The following is a 27,203-nucleotide window of genomic DNA, read 5'->3' as shown; positions in this document are numbered from 1 at the left end:
AAAAAAAAAAAAAAAAAAGCTTTAAAGTTGTAGTTTCTCTCACTTGCAAGTGTGGAGGTCACAAATTTATCTTAAACAATGTCCACCTCAAGACAGTACTCTACTAGAAATTCCCAGCAACTTACATCGTCAGAGGGAACGTTGTTGGGTAAAATATCCACCTGGATCGATACAGTGTCCACAATACTTTTCCTCCTAGAAAGGCGATCTTCATCTAGAATAAAAAAAAAACTCTCCATTATTTGTTATAAACACTACTTCCATGAGGTTTTAAAGTTTCAGAAAATTAGGACAATTTAACTTTTTGATCTTTCAAAATATATAAGCATATAAAGCAGTGTACTCTGGAATTTTTAAAAAGTTTTATTTTTAATAATAATTGTATATACTTACAATGTTGTCTTAATACATGTATACGTTGTGGAATGATCAAATCAGGCTAATTAGTGTTATCTATCACCTCAAATATTTATCACTTTTGGGGTGAGAATATTTAAACTTCTATTTTTATTCATGTTGAAATAGATATTATTACTACAGCTACCACGCTATGCAATAGAACACCAGAACTTATTCCTATTGAACTGAACCTTTCTACATGCTGACCAACTTTTCTCTTTGCCTGTCCTCTCCTGCTCTTCCTCAAGCCTCTGGTAAGCACCATTCTACTCTTTCCTTCTATCGTATCAATGTTTTTAGTGAGATCATCCAGTATTTCCCTTTCCAGTTTATGTTACTTAACATATTGTCTTACAGATTCACTTATTTGATCTTATGCTTTATAACTCTAAAAACATTCCTGTTTTACCTAAGTGCTCTGCTAACCTACTTTTGCAAACTTCTTGGCAATAATCTGATCCAACTGCTCTGATTTTTCATTATTAAATCCTCTAAAGTCCTATAATTATCTCACCCCCAATCATTCTTGTCTTTAAAAGCACTCAATTCTATAGCTATTCCTAGGCTCACTTTCTGCTTAACTACTTCACAGAAATTTGAATTTATTGATTAAAATCTCCCTTTACAAATTCTTTTCTACTTCAGCATTCAATATAGTCAACAAATCTATTAAGTGATTAGAAAGCATGCTGAACACAGTCTATATCCTCATAGAGCTTACAGTCCAATAGGAAGATGGAAAAAAATCAACAAAATTACATAAATAATAAAGTATGAAGGACAAGTACGAGATATTAGAAAAATAATAATTAGTTACATTTTTAAAAGCTACTTTGCATATTCTGATGCACAGAATTAGAGGCTTGCTCAAACCTTGGTAAAGCTGAGTGAGCAACTCAGGAGTGCTATCATTTTCAGCCTGCAGCATGGAAAAGGCGAGCCTCAAAAAGCATTCAAGGAACCTTCAGGTCTAGTCTGCCCATTTGGATGGTCACACTATTCTTTGAAAGATAATATTTCTTCTCCTCTCCTAGAAACTGAGTGCTTTTCCTCTCAATATCCAACTCAGAACTACATGGGGGAGAGGAATCTGTAAAGACAAGGTCTGCAGTGCTTCCCATGAGGCAGGTGAGAACTTAGAAGAGGTCATAATGACGCCAGGTCGGCTCCTGTTCTCAGAGCCTATCAATTCACCTCCAAATGTCTTCATCAAGTCTCAGCTTTCGTGAAGCTTACTCATTTGTGACAAGTTGCTTTCCCTTTTTCAAAGCTTCCCGAAGCTTCTTTTTTTCTGTCTTCTCCTGTCCCAATCTCCCATGTATCCATGCTACAGCAGTACTTCATTATCTTCTAGAATAAACTATTGCCTTTAAGAGTAAATTACCCTGTTCTTTTATATTCTAGTCGAACCTGAGTACTAGGCTCTTTCCTAACATTATCTACCTAAGGAAAAGGGAATTCTATAAAGCTATTCTATCTTTCGTGTCTTTAGGCTTCATTTGGAGCGGTTCTCTTTCCTAAAGTTTTAGCACAATCTGCTATGCTGCTGACTTCAAAGTCTTCATTATGTCCTCTTAACTCAAATGAATCCCAGCAATGACTCTCAACTGTCTGAAAAGTACTTTCCTCAGATGTCCAGCATCAAAGATGCTCAACAAAAGTTTGATTTCCCAAAGTAGGCTTTCTTCCCTGTTTGTTCCTGTTAATAAAAATTCCATCCTCTATGATTCCAGATTCAAAACTCCTATGCACTGTTACAGCTGAAATACACACTTATTTCCTTCCTTCCTTAAACCCAATCACATCACCCACACCTGCACAAAAGAAAAACAGGCAAAAATTTTAAAAAATTAAAGTTCAGTAACTGACTGACTAGCCCATAAAGTATCACTGCTTCTGCTGACTCCTGCATGACAGCAGTATACAACTGCCACAGACTGGCTCTAAACTAGCTTATAAATCCAAAATATCTTACTCACACTTAGGGATTTCTGTGCAGTAATCTGTTTAAGTACACTCCGAAACACTGAAATTTTTCCAGTGTATGACAGATGCACCAGAAAAAGACATCTGTTTTAGGGTTAGGGAACTGAAGAAGAGCAAATCATCTACGTAAGTACCAGAACTTTCATTAAACACTAAGCTAAAGGAACAGGGTAAAAGGAAACAGCAGAACAATGAAAATAAACTATGCTGTTAGGGAAAGTAAAGCAAATAACTCAACTTACAACTAAGTAAAATATGCAAGCCACTAGCTCCATTAAAAGGCACATTTGATGAAGCTACTTTCCTAGAGAAGAGGTGAGGGAAGGGCAGCCACATTTACCTTTGTACTTCTGCTTGGGTTTATGAGTTTTTTTGCCTGAAGGAAAAAGACCTAAGTCCAAATTATAAGAATGTAACACTTTCAAAGTCTTTTAAAAAACACTTAAAATTACAAAGCTTTACTTATGTTTTATTTTTAGTATTATTTCCACACGGAAATAATGAGAAACGGAATCTTTCATAGTATGATATTTGAAAATCTAAGAGCATTTATATTAACAACTCAGGCTATTGTAGCTATCATTATAAGAAAAGTACTTACTTTGAATCCACCTTTTAGAAAAGATATTTATGAAGAGTGTACTACTTTTAGTAGTTAATCTAGAAAATTATCTAACTGTATCAAACAGTCCTACAGAACAGAAGTATCCTCAAGGAAGAACTAGCTCGTCCACCAAATTTAATATTCATGTAATCATCAACTAAAAATGAGATTGCAAGAAGCTCTTCGATTTTAATTTTTAAAATAAAAATCAAATGAAAGATATCATGCATTTCCCCTTCAAATACACCAGAGTTATTTCAGGTAATGGACAGAGCAGAAAGAGTCACAAAGGAAAAAAGACCCTAACATGAAAAGCTTGGAGAGTCAGGGATGGTGTTACACAACTTAATCCCAGCACTCTGTGAAGCTGAGGTGAGAAGAATGCAAATTTGAGGCCAGCCTGGAATATAGAGAGTCTGCCTCAAAAAACAAAAACAAGAAGAAGAACAAGAGCAAGAGAAGAGCAGCCCAAACCAAAAAAGTCTGCAGGTTTTTTTATACAGAAGACTATACTCTTTTTTTTTTTTAAAGTCTGTACACTTCCAAATGACAAGTTTCTTAATTCATCCAACTCAGTAAATACAAATCACTTATTATACAATTCTGTAAGTCACATATAATGTTGCTTAATAAAAGTTCACTTTGCTTCTTTGTTTAAAGGATATCAGGCATAACTCTACATTAAATATAAATATATTAAGAACAACAGTTATATATGAATGCAATATATTAATAAACTTCTGAGTACTTGACTTGCTTATAGTAAAATAGTTATCTGCTTTAGAGATTTACTAAAGATTTTCAAAAGCAGTTGAAAAAAAGCTCTGCTATTTTAAGTGTATACACCAAGAATTGTTATTACTAATCATAGAAAAATAATGAAATATAATCAGCAAAGTAAGAGCTGTAATTTTCTTCCTCTTACCTGTTACTTGAGGGACATATGGTACTGATAATCTCTCAACACCATACCCGCTTCCACCTAGTGACTCTGCTATCTTGTTGGTCAGAAAGTACAAATTTTTGCCATGCTTCTCTAAAGATTTTGGAAGCCTGTCAGGTGGATCAAAACAACAATCATTTAATACTAGCTCCCAAGCAAAAAGAAATGAATTTTTAAAACAGTTCTGGAGTAAAAGCCTCCATATTCTAAGTATAAATTAATCTGAAATAGTGAATTCAACCAAGTCAACTGATATTTGATATTCTGATATTTGATGAGATGATGAAGACCACTAAATTCAATTTTCATTTTCATGTTAATTAAAAATCTACTGAGAGGAAAAAAAATAAAAAAGCAGTTCACTAATGGCTAATGAAAACCTTGTCAGCCAGCTACGTGATGGAAAGCACTTGCCCAACCAGAGGAGGCTGTTTCTCTTTTACAGTCCTCATGTTACCCTATGCTGACTATTAACCTCTTTGAGAATACAAAAGTTTGAATAAAGTATTTACACCTTTTCTTCTTTACAGAACAAGGAAGAATGTAAGGTATAGGTCACTGCTTTTACTTAGCAGTCTTGGTGCCCTAATTTTGAGTATTGCTAACTATTACTGGAAGTGTTCAAGAAAATATATATGAGGACATTAAAAACATCATAGTTAGGAGATGTATCTCCAAACTCAAAAAAGAAGCATAAATCTTGTTTTCATTTTTCTCCAAAATTGCCTCCATGTATGCAGGAATCTACATTTATAATGGGCAGAAATCTGTACAGAAAGGGAAAAAGTAAGATCAATTAAATGACAGAAATGGAAAGTGATGATAACTTTAAAGCACAAAAAACTACAACAATAGCTTTATTCTTTTATAATTATTGATTTCTCTTGTCAGCCCTTCCTTAAAATGTTATGAATTAACATACATGCACTTATCTCTGAAAATATGTTCTGGCAGAAAATAAGGAGCTTCTATAGTTCGAATTTCAATAACCTGAAAGATATCCAAAAACAAAACAAAGTAAAAATAAAAACCTCACCTTAGTACCTTGTATAAATTTTTAAAAAACTAAAAAACAGAAACAATCTTTCAGGGCTTATATGAAATAACATCATTTTATTTTGGAATTCAAGCTAAGTTTCAAGTCCAGACATATGAATTATTTTGTTTTCATATTATTCTAAAAATTTAGCAGACAAAATCACAACAATCAAATAATATAAAGATTAAGAAATGATGTATTGCATTTGCTTAAATCTACTCTAAAGAAGAACATATTTTCTCAAATGCACTGCTTTGGAATCACCAGGTCCCCTTCTGTGTGTGAGGTTCGACTCCACCATGGCCTCTGAGCAGCTTACAGGGCTGCTCTGCCTTCATACTGTCTGTGTCTCTAGTGCAGGCCTCAAATAAATGCTAACTCAAATGCTCACTTAGTGAACGAGTTGTATTTATTAGAATGCATTAAAAACCTACAATTGAGTAAGGACTGAAAGATATGCTTTCAATTTCATAAAAGGGACAAGTGTTTATTCATTTATTTATTTTTGGTACCAGGGATCCAAACTCGGGCCCTTGTGCTTGTACGGGAGGCGGTGGAACCACGGAGCGAAATCCTTGGTTTTCTGGTAGGTAAGTTAGGGGCTTTGACAGACATACTAAATCATGCAACTAAGAGTTATTGCTGAAAAAAAAATAGATATTACTGAAAAACAGGCAACAATATTTGCGATCTGCCTCAAATATACTAGAATAAAATAATAATAGCAACCAAAATAGTGTAAATTAAAATTTAGACACTAAGATTCATGGCTCAAATGGCTCAAAGAAAACAAGTAAAGAAGAAATCACTTAAGGTATTATATAAAAAAACTATGTATTCTACTTAATATTCATAAAAATTCTAATAAAACAGTATTAAATAAAATACAAAAGTATTTGCTATTGTTTTAGCTGTACTTTCAATTTAAGAATTATATTAATTTGATACATAATCATCAAAATTAAAAATAATCATCACTAAAAGAAAATTAGTCTTTTTTGTTTTTTGTACTGGGGATTAAACTTGGGTCCTTGCGCTTGTGAGGCAGGTGCTAGAACCACTGAGCTAAATTCCTGGCCCAGAAAATTAGTCATTTATATATAAAATGTAAGTTTTAAGGCTTTCTAAACACATTACCTTGCTAACATGCTGGCAAAATGCAGGAACAGCTATCATCTGACTTACGAAGTTGAGATATGCTGCAACCAGTGCCATGATTCCGCAACGATGGAACATTGGCAAATTATCCTCATTGATAACTGCACTGTCCTTTAATGAAAAATAAATACATCTGACATTAAGTTCTTATGCTCCCTCCATCAACTGTAGTTTTCTCTACAACTACAATGGAAAACTGCAGGTAGTTTGGAATGACAACAACACTATGCTACCAGAAATTATTTCTTTTAAATGCTAAAACAATAAATGCTCATCTGTAACAGTTAAATCTTTCTAATTAAATATGCCTTTGCCTCAAAAAGCCTTTCTTGTTCATATAAACATACAACAGGTACAAAATACCTTTCAGACAAACAGAGAAAGCACATGCTTGCTAATGGATACTGTCCTTTTATTATGTCACAATTCCAGTTAAACATTATGTCATACATATTTATTAATCACTCTTTCACTAGATTGAAAGTATGGTACCAGAGCTATGTTTTGCTTTTTCATCATAGTACAGCCTTGAACATTTTGCACATGCACTGTTCATTTTATAAAAGAGTAGATCTTGAATACTTTAGATCAAAACTAGACACTTGTCTAACCAAAATTCATGCCTTTCAACAGAGGCAACTACTCTTTAAGATGGTATCTGCTTCATAAAAAGCTTTCTTCCATGAAATGTTATAAATGCATACCTGTAAAGCAATGGCCAATCGAATAAGATCAATAACCACTTCTTCATTGGCCAGCTCAATAGTTATAAGAGCAAGAGAAGTATAAAGTAGCTCATAGTTTTTCTGAACATTGTCTTCCTCTTTACAACCCAAATATATGTGCCGATACAGCTGTTGCCCATTCTGAAAGATAAGAAAAAGATAATTTCGTATGAAATGTAATAAAGGCAGATTTAATATCAATATAATCATCTACAAAGTAACTATCTTATTTCATGAAATCTTAAAGTAAAATGAAAGCCACTGGTAGTACAAGAGAATTAAGTCAGAATAGTTTAAGGATTTGAGTGTACTATTCTAATCCTACAGCTAAACCACAGCCTTTCAAACTGGTTGGCTAGAAATTATGCACAAAGAAGTAGCACTTCTGTCGCTGTCAAAACAGGCAAAATAAAATCCAGTCCCAAAGTTTATGATTGTTTAAAGTCATCTTGTAATATAAAAAAAACTCCAAAACTGGCTGTCAGTTGAGTTTTCCAAAGTCATTATGTTAGCCATGATTAACAGTTTATGTGGAACTTCTTTCATGAACTAGGTATTATAAAGAACTACTAAACAAATAAGAAGAAAGCTCAAAGAGTTAATGTATGCTTTATTCCTAGTTTTTAGAGAGTATACAAAAACTTATAAAAAAATGTATTCAAAGAATCAGATTAATTTAGGAACAAGGACAACTTGTAAATTATTTTTCAAATGAAATTTTTTTGAGCTGTGAAAGTGCTACACTGAAGTACAACAATCAATCATAGTATCAGAGACAGTAATGTTAATGATGCTGAGGGCAAAGAACAGACTGGGAAAAAGGGCAAATAAGACTACAGCTTAGGTCAGTCTGTGCCTCTCTTCCTATGTGCATACTGTTCAGCTTCCTCATCTAGCACTGTGAGTGTGGTCAGCAGTTCCATTAGCACACGTCATGGCTATTGTCTCTCCACACTGTTCTCAACCTGTGAGTGACTAGTCACTTCACAGAAAGCTTCCTTGATATGCTAAATAATTTTGGATAGCCGGGCATGGTGGCAAACACCTGTAATCCTAGCACTTGGGAGGTTGAGGCAGGAGGATCGCTGTAAGTTCAAGACCAGCCTGGGCTACATAGTAAGTTGTAGGTCAGTCTCAACTACATAGTGAGACCCTGTCTTAAAAAACCAAAAAAAAAATCTCGGACACTGTCATTTTGGAAATTCAGCCATTTGCCAAAAACCTGCAGCATTTCTATTATCATCATGGAAATCTAGCTAGATAACACTTGTTAAGGCAGTGATCCTGATTAATGGATGCATCTTAATATCCCAAGTACTGTACTAGACAGAGCAACGCCAACTAAACAGTTAACAGTTATGAAAGTTATTTATTCAAGGGTGATGACTGTTTTCAAAAATGTGAAGCTGTCTACAAAAGAGCTTCAATTTCACTAAAAGTGGGATCTGTATGTGTGTTTTGTAGGGAAAGAAGGACAGGGCAGGAATTATAGGGAAACACTTCATTCAGAAGAAATGTAAAACTACTGCAGTAGCACAAGAACCCAATGTTTAAATACAGGCTGGAGGGGACACCATCAGGACTGCTGTGGTAATATAGGGGAAGCTCAAGCTGAAAGCACGAAGTCTTTCATCTCTGAATTCCATGACTTCATTTTAAAGTCGTAGGTCAGTACAATATAAAACCATTTAACAACTGAAATGAATACTTAATGCATTTATTTTCTAGAAAATGTTCTTACCTTTTTCATGAAACTTGTGTCTTGCCTACAAATTTTTTCTCTTTTTATCTTTAGGTCTGCTACATCTGGTATTATTCTAGAGATAATCAATATATAATGCTTTAATGAACACCACAGTTGGTTACGATATTAAGTCTTAAATAGAAAATTACATACAAACTCCTAAGTCTGAACTATTTAACACTCGTGTCAATGAGCATTTTAAATGTTTATATAATATTACTGAACTACCAAGTTTAGTTAAGAACTGCACAATTTTGATTCCTAGTGCCATTAAGTTTAAAGCAAAACTAAAACAAAACAAAAAATACATGTAATTAGTGGTTATTAGTAGATGAGATCGCCAAAGAGTATATTAAATGACATCTACACATCTTTTGTTTCTAAGTATGTTAATAAATGTAGCCAGGCATAGTGGGTTATGCCTATGATCCCAATGCTGGGGAAGCAGAGGTGGAAGAACTACTGAGGGTTCAAGGCCAGCCTGGGATACACAGTGAGTTTGAGGCCACCCTGGACCACATAGTAAGCCTCTATCTCAAAAATCAAGAGAGCCAGGCATGGTGGCGCATGCCTGTAATCCCAGAATTTGGGAATCTGAGGCAGGAGAATCAGTGTGAGTTCGAGACCAGCCTGGGGCTACACAGTGAGTTCCAGGTCATTCTCAACTACATAGTGAGACCCTGTCTCAAAAAACAAAACAAAACAAATAAAAAAATAAAAAATCAAGAAAAAAAGGAAATAAAATAAGTTAATAAATTGTTTGAAAGTCACTTAAAGAAAAACTGAAAATCCTACATAAAGTAAAACCACAATACTTAAACACACTAATTTAGAAAATAAAAACATTATCAGTAAGCACATTTGAACATCATACATCACCTGATCCCTCGAAGCTTTGCCCTATTGTCATGGCGATCCATAAGATTATGCATTACTTCTAAGACTAATTGCCTCAGCTCATAGTCTTCCATAAGAGACGGTGACAACAAAGGGTCCAGGAAAGATCCGGGCAGTGCAGTAACAATCGTCTTGGCTTTGTATCCAGAAGTGACCTGATTATGGGATGAAAATAAACAAACAAGCTTTGCCACGAGTCCTTCTCTGGTTAAGCTGGGTAAATTATTTGTTAAGATCACACAGAAAGTATAGACATAATTTTGAAAGATCGATACAAAGAAAATTTGGCAGGTGAAGAAAGATTTTTTGAATGTGCATATCATAAGAATGAAATTAACAAGACATTTACTATGTGCTAGGCACAATTCTAAGCACTGTATGTAGGTTAATTCTGTCCCTATCATCTTTGTGAAGTAGGCACCTACACATTTCTACTTTATAAAGGGAAACTGAGGCTCAGCAAGGTTAAGAATATATAGGGGATAAGTGTCCAGTATGAAACAGATACAAGCAGACTAGGTGGCAAACAGTAAAGACAAGACCTGAAATTTTAAAATTTAAATTTTCCAATTATTCTTTTATTTTAAATTAAGCAGTTGGTTAAAAGCAGCAGGTTTTCATTCTGGAAAGCTGCTCTTTATTAATTACTTTATTTGAGATTTGAAAGGCATCACTATCTTCTACATTAACATTTTTAAGAGAATAAATTTAAATGCTAATAAACATTTTAAACCCATACCAGACAGACACTCAAATAGTTGATTATGGTATAGTGAGGATGAGAAGCATGATAATTTAAGACAACTTGTTTAAAATGAATGCTGAGAGTCAAATGATATTTTAGGTGGGTAATTTAAAACTATTTAAGATTATAAGCATATACAGATCATTTAACATTTTTATTTTAGCACTTATTAAGGCAAAGAGGTGACTATTAGCAGGAAAATCAGACAATGGTCTACCTATCAAGGAAAACTAAAACTATATCCATGCCTCATACTACATATATATCTAAATATGGAAAGCCACATTTCAAACATTTTTCTAAGAAAACAAATAACAAACCTGTTTTTGTATCAGAGTAGGCAAGAAATTCTTAATCAAGACACAAAAAAATATATACAGGGAAAAACTGATAAATCATCCAAAATTTCTACATGACAAGCACAATTTTGGGTGTGTTGTACCTTTCTGGGTGTATTGAGCTATCTATTGCGCCTCTAAATTTAAAATGTTATGTTTTCATTGTTTTGAATTATTTTCCAAACAAGAAGCCATTATTTGGAGAGTATGTAAAAGATACAGCATAATACCCAGAAAGAACTTCGGATTTCCAAGCCCAGGTGTTCTATCCTTTAGCTCAGTGACCTTTGTGGAATTTGCTCAATACCTTCAGTCTTTGAGCCCTGATATTTCCATCTGGAAAATGCCAAGAATTTCTGCCCTCTGTGTGTTTCATCACAGTGAAGATTAGACAAAACTACTAATGTGAGGAATAAACAGCAAAGAGCCTCAGATAAGGAAAAAGTACACAACCCACAGAAACAACTACATAATTCTACTTTATTAAGTAAGAAAAGGTCTAAGAGCTCTTCCTTTAATCTTTTTAATAATTTAAGGTTAAGTATGCCCTTCACCTGTATGAAATGCCTTACCATAAGCAAAGATCTCAGCAACATTATCTGAATCCGCCTGGTTCCCAAGTCCCTAAAATATATAAGATGCTACTATTATTAACTGTGACTAACATTTGTATTACTTTATTTACTTAGAGTGTTTTTTGCTGATTTTAACACTTCACTCTTAGTGGCTATATAGATTTTATTTTTATAATAGCTGAAGTAATGGCTCATTTATACATTAAAAGAAAACCTCATATGAATTAAAACAGTTTGTAAAAAGAAATCCAACTTAAACAAAACTTCATTATTGGCTCTTCAAGAAAACAGATTTATATATGTGATGGCATGAAAATTAAATCATGATTCTACAATTATAAAAGCCAAATTAGTACTGAAATATTACACTTTACATCATAAATATGTATAACTGTATGCTAATCAAAAATAATTTTTTAAAGTTCAAGGTGACAGAAATGCTAACTACTCTGATTTGATCATTACACCCTGCACACATCATTAAACACTGTACACCATAAATATGTACAATTAAAATAATTTTCAAAAGAAAATTATATTTATTTGATTTATATCTCTTGGCCCATACATCAATAATGCCTTTCCATTTGTTAACTCTCTTTTAATCAAGGCCAGGGATTTAGATCAATGGTTCTGCTAACCTGCCTCATAAGTGCAAAGTCTTGAGTTCAATCCCCAGTACCAAAAAAAAAAAAAAACTTGTTACCCTTTTAATTATTCAATCTAACATGTTTATAGATATGTTAGACAGCTATTATATTCATCTGCTATATTTATACCAGATATTTTCTCCAATTTATGGTGTTTCTTAAAATTATTATTTTAATTGTACATACTTATGTGGTACAATATGATGACCTGATAAATGTATGTAGTTATGTAGTTCTGTGTAATGATCAAATCAGAGTAGTATTTTCAACACTTTAAATGATTTTTTAAATTTTTGGTTAACACCCAAAAATGATACATATTTATGAAGTACAGGGTAATCACTTGTTATTAAATTTGCAAGACAAAAAAATTCACAAACTAAACCTTAAGTGTATTATCAAATTAATTTTTTAAAAACAGTGACACAAAGAGTTGTTTTAAAATCACTTCAGTTCTAGAATTCTAGGAATAAGTCAACATTTCAGATATGCTGACATTAAGTTAATAAAATGTTTACAAAATACCTGGAACTTTCTCCCATATATGTAAACATATATATAATGCCCAAGGTAAAGAAATGTTTCTTAGGTCAATAATAATGCAATCTACTACTATAAAAGTAATAACTACATTCATAGGATTTTTATTACTAAGGCTTTAAAAAATTAACATTTTCTAGTTTTAAGGTCAAATTAATCCAAGATTAAGTTTAAATTTACAGTTTAAGAACATACCCTAATTGACTGATATCCAAAGTATGAGTAGATGTTCCAAAAACAGGTACTTTCCCCATGATGAACATCATGATTTCTGATCTCTGATAATCTGGTAGGTTGCTTCCAAAAAATCCTACAAAAATATTAAGATAAATTTTTAAAATTAAAAGTTTATTTTTCTAAACAACACAAAATTATATATATATATTTTTTTGTTGTTGTTTTTTGTTTTTTTGTTTTTGTTTTTTTGTTTTTTGAGACAGGGTCTCACTATGTAGTTGAGACTGACCTGGAACTCACTATGTAGCCCAGGCTGGCCACGAACTCACAGAAATCCTCCTGACTCAGCCTCCCAAGTGCTGGGATTATGGGTATGCACCACCACACCCGGCACAAAATTATATTTTTAACAAAAACTTTTAAGTACGTGGTAAAACAATATAAACTCTATATAAAACACTAAAGCTTTATTATTTCACCTTTCCAAAATTATATGTGTGTCTAATGGATTACTATTTAGATAAAATAATAAGATCTGAAAGTCTTTTACATATAAAGTTGAGTTGATCAAAGTTTTAGAAAAAGGAAAAAAAAAACTTCCAGTAGCATTGTTGATGAAAGTCTTGTTCATATACTTTAGTTCTAAAATTACTGTTCTGGTAAGGAAGTCAGTAACTAGACCACATTTTGTCTGCTATACAAATCAATACTCTGGCATCTCAGGATTACCCAAAAGCTTTAGAAAGTCATTATAAATCAGGTTTATAGTTTGGACCTGTAAATTAGCTCAACACACATAATCAACCTGATGTAAAAAAAATAAACATTTAACTTACTTACTTGCAATTTTTCTCATGCACTCTTGGGTTCTGAAAATATTTCAAAATTATCTAATGCATCTTTTAATGGTTTACTTCCTGGCCATAAAATATTTGCAAATTTATCATTTACTCACTCTTTAAACTTTCTCGTTTCTCTAAAGGTCATATATCAAGTTATGGTTGTTTTTTGTTCCTTTTTAAAAATTCAACAAAACTATTACAGAAATTTTCTCTATCTTTAATATTTATGATTATATTGGCTTTTTAACTCCTCAGCTTCTATTGATACACCTAATAATTTATTCAAAACCAAACTATTCATCTTTGTGATTGGGCTTAGAGGTAAAAGATTTACAAAAAACATATTGTAATAATAAAAATTCTCATAATATTTATGATTATATTGGCTTTTTAACTCCTCACCTTCTATTGATACACCTAATAATTTATTCAAAACCAAACTATTCATCATTGTGATTGGGCTTAGAGGTAAAAGGCTTACAAAAAACATATTGTAATAATCAAAATTCTCATAATCTTAACTTTGTCTGCATAAAGTATAATATTCTAAGTAACACTTCAGGAGCACATATTTGATGTAAGAAGTTATTCAAGTCAGTCATTAGCACTAAGATATAAAGCAGCACACACTTCTGTTTACTACAGCAGTGTGTAGTAGCAATTCTGACCAATGACAGTACTGCCTGAAGAGTTAACAAGCTCCATCACACCTCCACGCATTCAACAACACTTTTGTCATTAACTTAAGGCATACTTCATGCCTTTCAAAGGTGTCGAAGAGTTTCCTCTAATCTTTGGGCATATCAGAATTACCTGTAGAACTTTGAAAGTGTGAGTGTTCACGATGTACACCAAAGCAGTTAAGTCAGAATATCTGGGGATGGATGTCCTGGTGTGAGTACATTTTTAAGATCCTGAGGTAATTTCAATAGACAGGAAAGCTAATTTTTCTCTCTCCCAAGTACATGGTCAACAGGGTAGAGCACCATATTAATTAGACATAATAAAACTTTTAAATAGCTGAAAATAATCATAGTAGGAAAGAAATGCAACTATTTCACACTTTACAATTTATTTTTTTAAATTAAAGTTGGGTGGAAGTCTTCAAGTTGATCTACTTTGGGTAGTCTTAAAAGCTTTTCATCTCTATATACCAACTTTTGTACATTTGGACAGTTGAATAAAAATGCTCATAGGCACAGAAAAGAGAACACAGTAGAGAAGTATGTTTTTGATTATTTCAGAACAAAGTAGGACACAGCCAACAGTCTTAAAACTTAAAGGGCGAGGCCGGGGATTTAGCTCAGCGGTTCGGTGGCCTGCCTTGCAAGGGCAAGGACCTGAGTTCAACACCCAGTACCCGCCCCCCCAAAAAACAAACAAAAAACTTAAAGGGCGAACACTACAAGTCCTGTGCATGGCTAACCACACATACATCTGTATGATTCAACAACTACCAGAACACAGAAATTCTAAAAAAGAGAAGGATTTCGGAGGCACGATTTTTAAAAAGGTACTGTACTCACTGTGCCATACCTTTTTTTCCCATTGTTATTCTGAATGTGTTACATCATAAAATAACTGCTTAAGTACGCTGTTACGTTATGCAATGAAATGCTTAAGAAACAATACATTAAATACAGTATTCTAGAGTGAAACAGTATACTATAATTAGAGGTCACTAAAGCAATTTAAGCTAATTCTGCGAAAGTAAAATTTGCTGACTTGATCTGACTTTAGAATACCACAAAAATTCCATAAATAATCCAAATGAATGTAAGAATCACCATAGAAGCAATTGTTTTAAGAAATAACTAAAATGTCTCAGCTTTATTGAGAATCCCTGGTGAGTTTGGCCTTTACCAAATCTTCGCTGATATGCTAAGACACCTCTTGGACTCTCTCATCAGGGGGACAACTGCTGTGTGCAATAGCCCGTGACCAGGTGCAACAGAGTGCCACACCAAGCAGATTCAGCCATGTGTATTGATCACAAAGTTCTCAGCAGAGGACCCGGTAACCTGGTGTATGCATGTGTTCAATGAACAGGTATTGAAAGCAGATGTACAAGCATATCTGTAAATCTTTAGAAATAAGATGAGAAGAAAAATTGGGCTTAAGTATTCCAAAGCCCTCTTATAAAAAAGTAGCCCATAAGTGGGAAATTATCCAAATGAAAGGGATAAAGTGAGGTCCAGAATAAATTTATTATTCATGGAAATTATTCGATTAGAAATTATTGAACCCTAGGAATATATTTGACACTGAAATTATTATAGCAGTCATGTAGCTACATTTTAAAGAACACTGCCAGAGGAAGAGTGGAGAAATAGCTTGCACGCTTTAAATTGTATGTATTTATGTATGTTTTTATTTTTGAGACAGGGTCCCCTTTGTAGTTCAGGCTGGCCTTGAACTATAATCCTCTTATCTCCCCAGTGCTAGAATTCCAAACATAATTCTACGTATTCTACAACACCTGATCTTTAAATTTTTATTTCCCTAACCAGTTGTAAGTGGCTTTTAAAATTTTCTATTCTATTCGTACTGGAGACTGAACCTAAGGCCTCCACACTGAGCTACAGCCCAGCCTTTTACATTTTTTAATATTCTGAGACAGGGTTTGCCAAGTCACTAAATTGCCCAGGCTGGGTTTCAAATTTGCAATCCTCCTGCCTCGATCCCCCACAATGCTGAGATCATGTGTGTGTGCTACTATGCCTGGCCTCATGACTATCTTTTAAAAGGAAGCTCTTCAATTCACACTTTGTATCTTGGACCACTGGGGTAGGTAGCAGTGGGGGTGAGAGAATAAAGGATAGCAGAGCGCAAGAATCTGCATTTGGATTTTGGTCTCTACCATTCCCACTGCCAGGAAGCACAGCTGTTTGAAGACATAACTGATTCCACATAAGAGCAGGAAATGCAAAATTTGTTTGAAATATTTTACCCAAGAAACACAGTGCTCAAAAAAAAGGTTGGATATTATATACACAAAGAAAGTGCTTAACTGGGCTCCCACTGGCCAAATATTGGAAAATATAAGTACAAAATAACTACAGTAATAAATTATAACCAAAAAGTATGAACTCATATACCTATAATAATGAGGTAAATCCATAAATTTCCACATAATGCAAAGGCAGAAAAAGGGGCTCCTCCTCCATACAGCAGAGCACTGAGTGCTAGCTGGTAGTTGAGGAAAGAGTGAAGTTTCTGAACCATCATTTGTAGACATCATGGCAGAGAATGGTTGAAGCAAGGCTGGGGATTTAGCTCAGTGGTGTCACTGCCTGCCTCATAAGCACATCTTGAGTTTGATCCCCAGTACCAAGAAAAATAAAGAATGGTTGAAGCAAGAATTATGAATGAATGCAAAATCTACAGGAAGAATATCTGTACTGACTATCTTCTTAGACTATCTTCTTGCAATGGGAAAGACTGAGACTGAATAGTGGACAAACAGAACAATCTTTGAGAGTATGGTCACAGCATCAGCAATGAGGAGCAATGTTCACTGTGTACCGCTGGATGCACCACTTTGAAAATAGCATGCCATCTATGCAGTATTCCAGTCAGAAATGCCTAAGCTGAATATAATTATGAGGAAACACCAGACAAAACCAAACCAAAAAATTTCCTTAATAAAAAAATTATCAAAAAAGGGGTGAGCTTTCCTAAGAAATGCCTATGTCGGCCGAGCACAGGGGTGCATGCCTGTAATCCCAGCACTCGGGAGGCAGAGGCAGGAGGATCACTGTGAGTTCGAGACTAGCCTGGGCTACATAGTGAGTTCCAGGTCAGTCTCAACTACATAGTGAGACCCTGTCTCAGAAAAACAAAAAGAAATGCCTGTGTCTTCACAGAAATGCTCCAAAGTAATAGAACTAAAGAAATACTGAAGCTACACGCAATATATGATCCTAGAGTGGATTCTAGATCCAAAGGAAAAAGTGCTGTGAAGGATATTACTGAATCAACTGACAAAATGAGATGTGGAAGGCTGACTAAAGTACATTAACAATGTTGTATTTTACTCAGGTAGATAACTTTACTCGGCCTATCTCAAAAATAACTTCTTCTGTGGAAAAAAACACAAAAAGCCCAGTGGTAAAGGGCAATATTGTGTGGGCAATATTGTGTATGCAACTTATTATATCCAGTGGTTTAAGAAAAAAATGTTTAAGTGTGTATGTATGTTTATTTGATACACACACACACACAAAGAGTAGGAGTAGGTAGGGAGCAAATGGAAAAGTAAATGGCATAAAATGTTAAGAACAGATAGATCTGGGTAAAGGACATACAGAATTCTTTGTCCCATTTTTATTCTTGTTTTTTCCAATATCAAGTTTTTAGATGTGTCAGTCATTGTTCATCATTGATAAATGCACTGTTGTCAAGCACCTTATGTGAGAACTTTATAAACTTGCTGCTGTACATGACAGTTTTAAAAAGTGAAATGTACTTACCTATTGTTTGGATGATAGCATTCTGCACAATCTTCTCATCATTGTCTTTGGAACCTGTGTTTATACTGACACTGCTTAGAGATCCCTCATGCAAATCATTTGCCTCAAATTCAACACTGAGGCGCAAATGTTTCAGTAGGGTATTGAAGACCTCCAGCACAGTGGGCCCTGTGAAGGATGACCCATATCAGCAGACATATTGTCCAGTAATGTGCATACTCAAAAGTAATTCACAGATCTCAACACATTTATTATTTTCTAAAGTCAAAAATACATAATAATCTATGAATCAGTCAATTCTTTTTTAAAAAAATAAATGAATAAAAAAGAAAGTCTCCTAGTTATGTCAACAATCACCTACTGGCCATCTATGAACAACTTGCTGCTTCAATCTCTGAAACAGCCTACCCAAAACAAGTATAAGCCAATAAGGTTTATCCAAAACTTACCTTTTTAATCTTGTCTACTCTAAATAATATGGACTGTGACAATAGTTAAGACTGATGAGTCAGAATCCATGAAATTATAATATAGTTCTCAGTAGCATAGAAGATTTACTTAGTATCTTCTGAGACTAAAGGAAGAATTTCTTTCAATTGTGAGACAGAAAACTGATTAATTTATCAAATTCAGATAAACTGACTTGTTCCCTGATTTTTGTTCTATGAATAACTTGTTTATACTACTATAGCTACATTTATCAAGCCCTATGTTAGCCAGGGCTCAGTCATAAGTTTCTCTACACAGGTAGCTATGGTTAAACGCTTCTTCCAATGAACACAACCTAGCAAACAGTACCTTGCACACATTAGACATTGACAAGTGGAATGATTCAATATATTATCAGTATTTTAATTCACATTTCAAATAACTAGCCAACTCAATAACTTGCTTTCATATTTTTAGATAAGATGTCAAATAAATAATGGGAGATCAATATCTAGAATGTTCATCCTTATTTAACACTGAAACAATATTTCATTAGCTAACAGTTTTTCACTTTGATGGTGAAACAAAGAAACCACAATTCTCCTAGCTTGTCTATTTCTACTATGGATCTTTCCATTTCTTGAATCACATGGAGAAGAAATACAGTGCTAAGATCTACAATCTGTCCCCTCTCCTGCTTACCTCTACAACTGTCATCACCACGGCCCACAGACTTCACATTCTCATTCCCATGCTGCTATCCCAAGCTCTTACCTTCCCACCAGCAGTGACAGTAGTTTATTTCTAACAAGCTCTACACTTGCTGCCAGGTGATTATCTTATATCCCATCTTTGATAAAGATTATGTAAGACTTTAAACTGTCACTTGTACAACTTCTACAATTGGGCTGCAGTGCTTCTTTAAAGTCATTTCTCTTTTTCCTAATTAATAGCACACATTTTGCAAAAATGGGCTACATAATATACTCTCCTCATGGTAATCTACTTTCCTTCTGTTTTCTGCTCTCACTCGTTTCTCATATGTGACCGAAATCTGCTTTGTATTAAAGAACAAAGTGAAGTTGTCTAACTGCAAGTGAATTACAGGCTGAGTATCTGTTATCTAAAATGCTTGGGACCAGAAATATTTTGGATTTTACAACAGTTTTGCATTTGAGTGTGTGTGTGAAATGAGATAACTAAGGGATGAAAACCAACTCTAAGATTCTTGTCTTATACACACACACACACACACACACTTTTATATAATTTTAGTGGCCTTGCATTTTGACTGTGGCCATCATATGTTGTCAATCATGGAATTAATTTCCCACTGGTGAGGCCATGAAAATACTGAAAATGGTTCAGACTTTGGAGTTAATATATTCCACTTGGATCACTTTTTTATGTGTATTCTAATGTTCAATATGTAAATGATATCCACAAAATCTTCATTAGAAAAGAGAATGATTTAAAAGAAAATGCTTTGAGCCCCAGCGAGGAAGGAGAGATTTGGAAGGCCACTCTAAGATCTGCTCTCCCTCGGGCCTGCTTGGGCCAATTCCACGGAACCAGGTAGCCTTGCCCTCCCCTGCCTGCTCCACCACCAACTCCAGCAAGGAAGGTAGCCGCACGGACACCTCTGCAAACATCCCCACACCCTCTCAGACCTCCGGATTGGGCCAGTCCTTAGACCCACTCTGCAGAGGCATGGGTGGTCATAAAGGGTATTTTTCTGAGCTCCCAACTTTGAACATCTTTAAAGAAAGGGCGGGGGAAACCTGTAATAGAACTGTGTGGAATTCAACACTGCAGGTCGGAGAACTCAATCTGGGCCTTGTGGCCTGAGGTCAGTCTAAGTCGCGGGGATTTGCCATTGGCTAGCTGAGATCAGGGGACTTGGTTCTACACATGGCTGTGCACGTGGTATATTATGACAGCAGAGATATAGTCTGAAAGAGGCCCTTAAAATTCATTTTTTTTCTTTCTTTTCCTCATTCCACTCTGCAAATTCTTTTTTCTGTCCTCTTTCTCCAACTCAGTCTCTTGCTCCAACATATTATCCCTCATCTCCCTTTCTGTTCCTGCTCCTGCCCTAACTCAGACTTCTACTTTTATCATTTTTTCTTTTTTCTTTACGTTTATTCTGTCATTTTTACCTCACTCATGGGTCAATAGTCTCAAGAGAAAGTGAGCCCCTATTACAGTTAAGGGGATATATTCTTGCCCTTATGCACTCTGTCTATCCCTTTTGAATTTAATAGTTTCCTAAAGATTGTATGGTCATTCTATGTCCTCTGGCTTCACTTGAAACCTTCTCCAACTCTTTCACTTATCTTCTCCTCTCATCCTAACTCTGTCTAAGCCCCAATCCTAAATGGTAATGATGCTATATTGAAAAATTTATTCACTGCAAACATATTTTGGGCTGCTTCTTGATTTTAATTTAATTCACATGGTTTAAAGATGATAGATTAATGACTATCACAAATGGTCAATTTGCAAGTTGTGCTTGATCCTAGTGTGCTGTTGATTGTATCAATTGGGATAAAGGATTGAGATTGATTTAATGAGTTGTTTACTCTGATATTATGAAAATGAGAATGTCTATGAGTCATTAGAGACTCAAAAGCTAAAGCGCAACTACATCAGGAAGATTTAAGTAATAACTCAGAAATTAAACCAGGGACAACCCGACAACAAAAATAAAAATGAGAAAACACTTAAGCAAGACACAAAGCCAGACTTCCAGTTCCCCAATGGCAAACAGTAGGGCAAATGAGGATGAAAAATCTGATAGTGAACCAGCAGGACACCCTGAAACCACAGCACAGGAAGTAACAAAACAGATCAATCAGGCTCTAGAAAAATTCAAAAGAGAAACGATTTCCCAGATAACCATAGAGATGGTGAGCAAAATGGAAGTCTTAATTTAAGACTCTAGAACAGAAACTGAGAAAAAAATAGATGAGCTGAGGACCATGATAGAAGCCATGTAGGCCCAGCATGAGACAGAAATGGAAACAATGAAGGCCCAACAGAGTAAAGAAATGGAATCCATAAAACAGATTTAAATAGAAATCCAGGAGATTAAAAACTCTATTGAAAGTGTTCATAACAAAATAAAAGAATGAGAAGATAGAATCTCAGATAGAAGATAGGATTGCAGTCAGTGACCATGAAAAAAGAGGTCTCTTAGAAACAGGAAGGGATCATGAGAAATCGATCCAACAACTCCTAGATGATTCAAAGAAGAATAACATAAGACTGATAGGAATCCATGAAGTAGCAGGAGAAAATACAAATGACTTAAAAAAGCTGTTCACAGAATTAATGACAGAAAACTTCCCAAACAGAAGGGAAGAATTAGATATAGAGGTAAGTGAGGCATATAGGACTCCAACTAGCCATGATCAAAAAAAATCTACACCTATAACAAATAAGATCCCAGAAATCCAACAGAAGAACAAAATACTACAAGCAGTAAGAGAAAAGAAACGAATCACATGCAAAGGAAAGCCCATCAGAATCACAGCAGACTTTTCAACACAAACCCTCAGGTGAAGGACAGCCTGGAGTGAGGAATTTCAAGTCCTAAAAGAAAACAACCTCCAACCTAGACTGATGTATCCTGCAAAACTCTCTTTCAAAATGCATGGGGAAATAAGTTACTTCCATGACAAAGAAAACCTGAGAAACTTCAAGAACACCAAACAAGCACTACAAGGAATTCTAAACAATATCCTAGAAAAAGACAATGAAAGTCACAACATGATGAGGCACAAGAGACCAAATCAAATAAGCAAGGCAAGAAACTAAAAGAAGGCGAAAAAGTAAAAAGAGTCAACAAAAGGCCAATAACGTGACAATAAGAAGTCAGTACATATCAGTTATAAGCATCAATGTCAGTGACCTCAATTCACCAATCAAGAGAAACAGACTGGCAGAATGGATTAAGAAGAAAAATCCAACAATATGTTGTATAAAGAAATACACCTAGTGCAAAAAGAAGCCCATAGACTGAAAGTAAAAGGATGGAAAACAATTCTTTATGCGATAGGAGCCCATAAAAAAGCAGAGGTAGCAATCTTATTTGCAGACAAAGCAAATTTCAAACTAAAAGTCATTAAGAGAGACAAAGAAGTCGAATACATCCTTGTAAAGGGAACAATTCAAGAGGTAGAGATGACAACCGTAAACATCTATGCACCAAATATTAATGCCCCCAACTATATAAAACAAATATTAAGTAACATGAAAAACCAAATAAGCACTAATACAATTGTAGTGGGGGATCTAAATATCCCACCGTCACAGACAGATCATCTAGGCAAAAAATCAATAAAGAAATACTAGAACTGAACCAAGATTTTGAACGCATGGACGTCATGGACGGGTATAGAGTGTTCCACCCCACAAAATCAGAATATACATTCTTTTTGGCTGCACATGGGTCATTCTCCAAGATAGATCACATACTAGCTCAAAAAACAGGTCTGAATAAATGAAAAAGAATCAGTTATCCCCTGTATATGATCAGATCATAGTTCAATCAAGCTGGAGATCAACAGAGTAAGAAACCGTAGGAACTTCACAAACACATGGAAATTGAACAGCACTCTCCTGAACAATTGATGGATCACAGAGGAAATTAAAGAAGAAATCAGACAGATTTTACAAATAAATGAAAATGCCAATCCAACATACAGGAATCTATGGGACACAATGAAAGCAGTTCTACATGGAAAATTCATAGCATTTAATGCACACACTAGGAAAACAGAGCGAGCTCAAATAAAAACGTAATGACGAATCTTAGACTCCTAGAAAAACAAGAGCAATAAAATCCCAAAGCTCAAAAAAGAGAGGAATTATAAAGATTAGAGCAGAAATCAATGCAATGGAAGCTAAGAAAATGATACAAAAAATAAATGAATCGAAGAGTTGGTTTTTTGAAATAACAAATAAAATAGATAAACCCTTAGCTAACCTTATCAAAAAAAGGAAAGAAAAGGCTCAGATCCATGCAATTAGGAATGAAATAAGAGAAGTCACAACAGATCCAACAGAAATCCAGAGGATACTCAATACGAGAACCTGTACTCTAACAAAATGGAAAACACAGAATAAATGCAGATGAATTACCAAAGTTGAACAAAGATAAAAACATTTTAAACACCACAATTACAGTCAGTGAAATTGAAAATATAATTAAAAATTTACGAACAAAGAAAAGCCCAGGTCCTGATGGATTCACTGCTGGATTTTATAAGACATTTAGAGAAGAACTACTGCCTTTACTCTTCAAACTTTTCAATGAAATTGATAGGGAAGCAATACTTCCAAATTCATTCCTGGAAGCAAGTATCACTTGGATTCCCAAACCAGGGAAAGACACAACTAAAAAATAGAACTACAGGCCAAACTCCTTAATGAATATAGATGGAATAGATGTTCTCTATCTCAACTTAATAAAGGTTATCTATGAAAAACCAACAGCCAACATTATATTAAATGGCCAAAAATTGAAAACCCTCACATTAAAATCAGGAACAAGACAAGGATGCCCACAATCACCACTCCTTTTCAATATAGTTCTGGAAACATTAGCCACAGTGATTAGACAAGAGAAAGAAATTAAAGCAACAAGATAGGAAAGGAAGAAGTTAAATGTCATTATTTGCTGACAATATGATACTCTACATTGCAGACCCAAAAAACTCCACCAAATGACTTCTAGACTTAATTGACAATTTTAGCAGAGTAGCTGGATACAAGGTCAACACCCAAAAATCAATAGCCTTCTTGTACACAAATAACAGACTCACTGAATGAGAAATTAGGGAAACAATTCCTTTCACATAGCACCCAAAAAATGAAGTATCTAGGAATCAATCTAACAAAAGAAGCAAAAGACCTCTATGTTGAAAACTACAGCACTCTGAAAAAAGAGATCGAAGAGAATATAAGAAAATGGAAAGATACCCCCTGCTCCTGGGTAGGAAGAATCAAAATAGTGAAAATGGCCATACTATCAAAACTGCTATACAGATTCCATGCAATGCCAATTGAAATTCCAACACTATATTTCACAGAACTAGAAAAAGGAATCCAAAAATTCATTTGGAACCATAAGAGATTTAGAATAGCAAAAGCCATCCTAGGCAACAGACACACATGGCAGCGGGTATACAAATTCCCAATTTGAAACTATACTACAAAGCTACTGTGATAAAAACAGCATGATACTGGCAAAGAAACAGACCTGGGGATCAGTGGAACAGACTGGAAGATACAAAAACAACTCCAAATGTACTCAGCTACCTCATCTTTGACAAAGGAGCTGACCATCCTCAGTGGAGGAAAGATAGTCTCTTTAATAAATGGTGTTGGAAAAAACTGGATCTAAAAGATTATAACTAGACCCTTATCTTTCACCACGCACTAAATTAAAATCCAAGTGGATTAAAGATCTAAATATTAAAACAGAAACACTAAAGTTGATGGAACATAAGTTAGGCAGAACTCTTAAAGACATTGAAATAGGAAAAGACTTTATGAACAAATTGTAGTAGCACAGGAACTAGCAGAAAGAATCAACAACTGGGATCTCATCTCATTAAAAAGCTTCTGCACTGCAAAAGAAACCATCAAAAGAACTAAGAGACAACCTACAATGTGGGAAAAAATTTTTACCAGCTGCTCCTCAGACAAAGGACTCTTATCTAGAACATATAAACAATCAGCCCCCGCCTAAATATAAAGACCCGATTCAAAAATGGGCATCTGAAATGAACAGACATTTCTCAGACAAACAAGTACAAGCAGCAAGTAAATATTTGAAAAAATGTTCCAAATCACTGGTCATTCGAGAGATGCAGATGAAAACAACACTGAGATTCCACCTCATCCCAGAAAGAATGGCTGCTATCAAGAAATCAACCATAACAAATGTTGGTGGGATTGTGGGGAGAAAGGAACCCTTCTCCATTGCTGCTGGGAGTGCAGACTGGTGCAACCACTATGGAAATCAATATGGAGATACCTCAAAGAGCTGGGACTAGAGGTTCCATTTGACCCTGCCATCCCTCTGTTGGGTATCTTTCCAAAAGAATTAAAAGAATCATACCAGAGTGATACATGCACACCCATGTTTATAGTGGCACAGTTTGTAATACCTAAAACTTGGAAACAGCCGATTTGCCCATCAGTCGGAGACTGGGTAAAGAAGACTGTGGTTTTTTTATAAAATGGAATACTACTCAGTCATAAAGAATGAGAAATTAGACTCATTCGTAGGAAAATGGATACATATTGAGGATATACTCCTAAGTGAAATAAGTAAGTCACACATGTGTAAATACCGAATAGTTTCTCTGGTGTGAATAAACTGTAATAGTAAGTACATGAGATCCCAATGACATAACTGACATTGTGAAAGAGGAAGAAAAGGGCTAAAGGTGTGTAGGGAAAGTGGGAAGGGTAGGGGAAAGGTAATAAGGGAAAAAATATGAGAAAATGAAAAAATGGAAATAAAGTGTTTGTAAATGGGGAGGGGAGGAGGGGGTAAACGGAGTGCAGGGATAAGGGGAACAAATGAGAACCAAGACCACCTGTCATGTAAAGGTACAAGATCCCAATAATGAATGTAATTGTACTGTATACCTAAAATGTGCCAATAAACTCAATAAAAGAAAAAAAAAAAGTAAATGCTTTACTATGCATTAAATACATGAGAATAATCACATGAGCCCAGACTTTCAAGAGAAATCATAGTACACATGAAAATGCACAGAAATATTTTTAAAAGATTATTTCATACATGGCTATAAAATAGATCTGAAGTAGAGTAATGTGTTCTTTTCCTGTTTTGTTGTCTCTCTCTCTTTTTTTTTTGGTACCGGGCATTGAACTCTGGTCCTTGCGCTTGCAAGGTAGGCCATACAACCAATGAGCTAAATCCCTGGCCCATCCTTTTCCTGTTGTGGCAGCACTCACCTATGGAACCTTTAGCAGCAATGGCAACAGCCTCTAACAGAACCTGAATAATACCCGCTCGAACCCGTGGGGAATCTTTCTTACGAGCATCAAGATGTCCTAGAATCTCCTGGATCACATGGTGAGAATACTGAGCCTAAAGGAAATGAGAGAGAACAGCAATGTATGAACAAGTACATAAATCCTAGAATGACTCTTCAGAATGGAAATCCATTGTGACACTTCAAATTCCAATCACTCAAGACTGGTACTTATGAAGTAATATGCAGCCATTTTAACAAGATTCTTTTGAAGAATAAACAGGATACTGCGAAACATATATGATACTCAGTGAAAAAAAATTACAAGATACAATAATTTGTAAAATTCAATCTGTTGTTTTTCTACTTTTGTTTTGCAGTGCAAACTGACCCCGGGTCTTCCCACACTAGGTAAGTGCCTTACCACTTAGCTACACTCCTAGCCCCTCAAATAAATAAGATTAGAATTGTATGAGTTTAAATATGAGTACAGGTCACTTTTGAGAGAGAGTGAGACTTAAAAGAAATTCTTATTCTCCTGTAATTTCATAAAGAATATTTAATACACTCATAATGTGACAGTGAAACAAAATGTCATTAGAAAAAGATTACGACATTTACATCACTTCTTCCTTACAAAAACTAAATATTGGCTGTTTATTACAGATATATTACAATGCTATTACAGATACATCACAGTGAAAACCTCACATAATTAATAGCCACTATCAAAAGGAAAATTTTATCAGTGTGTAACAGACAAAACTGAAATCAGATGATTCACAATTTACAAAGACAATTTTATCACATACAGATGAATGTGATCAATTTTGGTGAATGATACTGGGACCTAAAAAGAAACTGCTGGAATAATCTTTAACTTCAACAAACATTCTTCTTCCTCCCTCCCTCCCTCCCTCCC

General features: G+C 34.8%; 1 protein-coding gene across 4 annotated transcripts in view; it reads right to left on the bottom strand.

Moving 5' to 3' along the window:
• Positions 1-27,203, bottom strand: part of Efr3a (EFR3 homolog A) — a 94,973-nt gene that overhangs the window by 12,349 nt on the left and 55,421 nt on the right. For all 4 annotated transcript variants that reach the window (XM_010642879.3, XM_019210483.2, XM_019210484.2 and 1 more), the window contains 11 exons: positions 26,262-26,397; positions 17,835-18,002; positions 12,539-12,653; positions 11,151-11,202; positions 9,478-9,650; positions 8,596-8,671; positions 6,834-6,995; positions 6,109-6,240; positions 4,855-4,922; positions 3,915-4,042; positions 126-214 (listed from right to left, as the gene is read on the bottom strand). In XM_010642879.3, the coding sequence (XP_010641181.1) occupies positions 126-214; positions 3,915-4,042; positions 4,855-4,922; positions 6,109-6,240; positions 6,834-6,995; positions 8,596-8,671; positions 9,478-9,650; positions 11,151-11,202; positions 12,539-12,653; positions 17,835-18,002; positions 26,262-26,397 (1,299 nt within the window). The remainder of the gene's footprint in view (positions 1-125; positions 215-3,914; positions 4,043-4,854; positions 4,923-6,108; positions 6,241-6,833; positions 6,996-8,595; positions 8,672-9,477; positions 9,651-11,150; positions 11,203-12,538; positions 12,654-17,834; positions 18,003-26,261; positions 26,398-27,203) is intronic.

The sequence above is a fragment of the Fukomys damarensis genome, unplaced genomic scaffold, assembly GCF_012274545.1.
Source record: "Fukomys damarensis isolate Sample0158 unplaced genomic scaffold, DMR_v1.0_HiC HiC_scaffold_5, whole genome shotgun sequence".
Lineage (NCBI taxonomy): Eukaryota > Metazoa > Chordata > Mammalia > Rodentia > Bathyergidae > Fukomys > Fukomys damarensis.
Note: the sequence above shows the minus strand (reverse complement) of the source record. Positions and strands in the feature narration are given on the sequence as shown.